Raw genomic sequence first — 2,903 nt, 5'->3', positions numbered from 1 at the left:
CCCTGGTGTGTGTGTGTGCGGGGCAGCAGGGGCAGGGATAGCCAGCATGCATCCACACTGTGGATAGTCCAGCCCAGCCATGGGGTCATGACCCTCTTCAGTCCGCCGGTGCAGTTTGCACCCCACCCTTGTAGCTGTTGGGGCTGGGAAAGCCGTTTCCGGCTGGCAGCATAGCCCACCCCGTCCCCTGGTTAAGTGAGTGTGAAGCTCACACTCCACCCATCAGAAGCCAAGTGACACTCTGGGTACCTGGTGGGGACAGATGACATTTACTATGACTGAATAGCCATAGGGTGACCTGGCCAACTCTGCAGTGGGTGAGACAGGGGTCCCCAGCCAGGGTGGAGCTGATGCTGATGCGGGGATGGTGCCTTCCCGCCCTTCCCCAGGGAGCCCAGCTCACCTTCCCGGCACGTGGGCCCCATGTAGCCATCCACACAGTGACACTGCCCACTGACAGGGCTGCAGTCAGCACCACCCCCGCAGTCACAGTGCAGGGTGCAGCTGGGCCCGAACTGGCCCCTTCCGCAATCTGCAAGGCGGAGGGGGTGGGAGACAAACCTGAGCATCATCCCTGCTTTCCTGCGCCAGGGACCCTGGGCCTAGGGGACCCCGGCAGAGCCCAGGTGGAGTGAAGCCTTCCGCCTGGGTGTGTGTGGAAGCTAAGACCTTGGGCCTTGGTTTCCCCTGAGGAGTAAACAGTCCCTGCCCTGCCTTCCTCAGCTACATTCTGCAGCCAGTGAGCTCCTGCATGAGAAAGCCCAGGCCCCAGGCACACACCCAGAGTCACCACTGTGTTCCTGCCCTGCCCCAGGAGGGCAAACGGGAGCCAGTGGTCAGGGATGCCCCCTCAGGGCACAACAGGTCTGAGAGCCACAAGGCCAGGTATGCAGCCCCAGCAGCAGGGCCCCTCCAATCCTCAGGTGAGCGCCTCCAATCCTCAGGTGAGCGCCTCCAATCCTCAGGTGAGCGCCTCCTATCCTCAGGTGAGCGCCTCCAATCCTCAGGTGAGCGCGGGCTGTCTCTTCGTGAGGCCCTCCAATCCCCAGGCGAGGCCCTCCAATCCTCAGGTGAGCGCCTCCAATCCTCAGGTGAGTCCCTCCAATCCTCAGGTGAGCGCCTCCAATCCTCAGGTGGGGCCCCCTGGGCCGGAAGGGCCACAGCCCCTCGATGTCCCCACATCCAGGGAAGTCTTTCACCCAGCCAGAACCCCTCCCATGACCATGGCCTTCCTGGGACGTTGTGGGACCCACAGGGCAGAGCCTGGCCTAAGACTCCAGCAGGAGCGCCATGCTTGGCATTGCATGTCCCAGCAGCTGACTCCAACCCCGCAGAGGGCATGGGCCAGGTGCAGAGGCCATAGGAGGGCAGAGTGCCCAGCCCAGGACTGGCACAGGTAGGGCCCAACCAATCAGTATGAGTCACTGTTGGAGACGGACACCCACGCCCTTCCTGAGCAGAACCCGACTCACCCAGGTTACAGGTGGCTCCTGAGCGCCCTGGTGGGCAAAGGCAGAGACCGGTGACAGGGTCACAGGGTGCCCCCCCATCGCAGTCACACCGCTGGTGGCAGCCCTCTCCAAATGAACCTGGCTCACACCCTGGTGGGGCAGTGGGCTCAGTGTCCCCTCCTGCCCTGTACCCAGACGGGATGGGGCCAGGGAGCGGGGTTCAGGGTGGGGAGAGGAAGAGGGCATGAAGCACTCACCACTCTCACAGAAGTGGCCGTGGAAGCCGGCGGGGCAGAGGCACCGGCCACTGATGGGGTCACAGGGGCTCCATGTTGACACTGGCACACCCCTGGCAGCCAGCCCCATGGAAGCCAGGGGACAGGCTGAAGGATGCCAGTTACCATGAGACAAGGGCACACGGTGGCAGAAATATCCAGTTTGCCCAGAGTGAGTAAAACCCGCCAATTCGGGGACCCGTGAGAAGCCCCTCCTGCCCTTCCTCATCCCTCCCCACTGCTGCTGGCTCCCCACCTCTCTACTTGACTGCAGCCCGGATCACCCACATGGGAGGAGTGGACAGTGGCTGAAAGGGGCCCCAGCCCAGCTGCACAGGCCCCAACTCACGGTGCTCGCAGGCCTGGCCGTAGAAGCCGGGGCTGCAGCGACAGGTGCCCGTGGTGGGCTCACACGTGCTATTGTTGTGGCAGGAGCACTCCAGACTGCAGGCGGCTCCATAGAGCCCAGGGGACAGGCTGGGGACAGAACAGGGCAGGGAGGGAAGGGCAGACAGTCCTCAGGCACCAACCTTGCCCAACCCTATGGCAGCCCAGGGCACATCCCTGAGGGGATGCTGGGGTCCCACGGGCCCCACACACTCACCCAGCTCACAGTGCAGCCCTGTCCAGCCCAGGCCACAGGAGCAGCTGCCGTTGGTGGCATGGCACAGGCCCCGTTTCTGCAGGAGCAGGTGTGCTCACAGCCCACGCCAAACCGGTTCTGGGGGCAGCCTGGGGACAGAAGGCAGGTGCTGCCTGGAGCTCTGGCCAAGGGCTGGGCTCCCTCTGGGGACGTGTCCCCACAGGCTGACAGTCAAATGCTTCCTGAGGCCTGTCAGTGCTAGTCTCTGCCTGCTGGGCTGGGCAGGCACATGCCAGGGAGTGGCACCAGCCGCATCCTCTCATTCATTGGTCATCTCAGGCTGCCAAGTACCAGGCCTGGTCTAGGAACTGAGGGTGGCTCAGGCATGGAGGGGCTGGGTGAGCACCTGCCCAGCCTGCAGGAAGGGGTTCACGGAAGGCTTCATGGAGGCAGTGGCCCACTGTGAACCAGCTGTCTCCCAACTGGGAGTGAGTAGACATCCTCCAGGCCTGAGAACTAACATGGCTGGGCTGCTGTGGGCTCAGAGGTGGCCAGCTGCGGCCCTGCTGTTACAGCTGGATGCCTGACGGCCAG

At 63.7% G+C, this 2,903-nt stretch overlaps 1 protein-coding gene and 1 long non-coding RNA gene across 2 annotated transcripts in view; both read right to left on the bottom strand.

Annotated features, from left to right (window-relative positions):
- Positions 1 to 272: 272 nt before the first annotated feature.
- MEGF6 (multiple EGF like domains 6) overlaps positions 273 to 2,903 on the bottom strand; it is a 122,344-nt gene continuing 119,713 nt past the window's right edge. The window contains exon 35 of the mRNA XM_017882421.1: positions 273 to 532. Within this exon, the coding sequence (XP_017737910.1) occupies positions 273 to 532 (260 nt within the window). The remainder of the gene's footprint in view (positions 533 to 2,903) is intronic.
- On the bottom strand, positions 1,205 to 2,190 carry LOC108536017 (uncharacterized). Its single transcript, XR_001887396.1, has 3 exons — positions 2,076 to 2,190; positions 1,709 to 1,758; positions 1,205 to 1,601 (listed from the first exon to the last, which is right to left on the bottom strand). It is a non-coding gene; the product is annotated as an uncharacterized LOC108536017 (long non-coding RNA).

The sequence above is a fragment of the Rhinopithecus bieti genome, unplaced genomic scaffold (assembly GCF_001698545.2).
Source record: "Rhinopithecus bieti isolate Rb0 unplaced genomic scaffold, ASM169854v2 scaffold_13351, whole genome shotgun sequence".
Lineage (NCBI taxonomy): Eukaryota > Metazoa > Chordata > Mammalia > Primates > Cercopithecidae > Rhinopithecus > Rhinopithecus bieti.
This window is presented reverse-complemented; position numbering and strand designations above follow the sequence as displayed.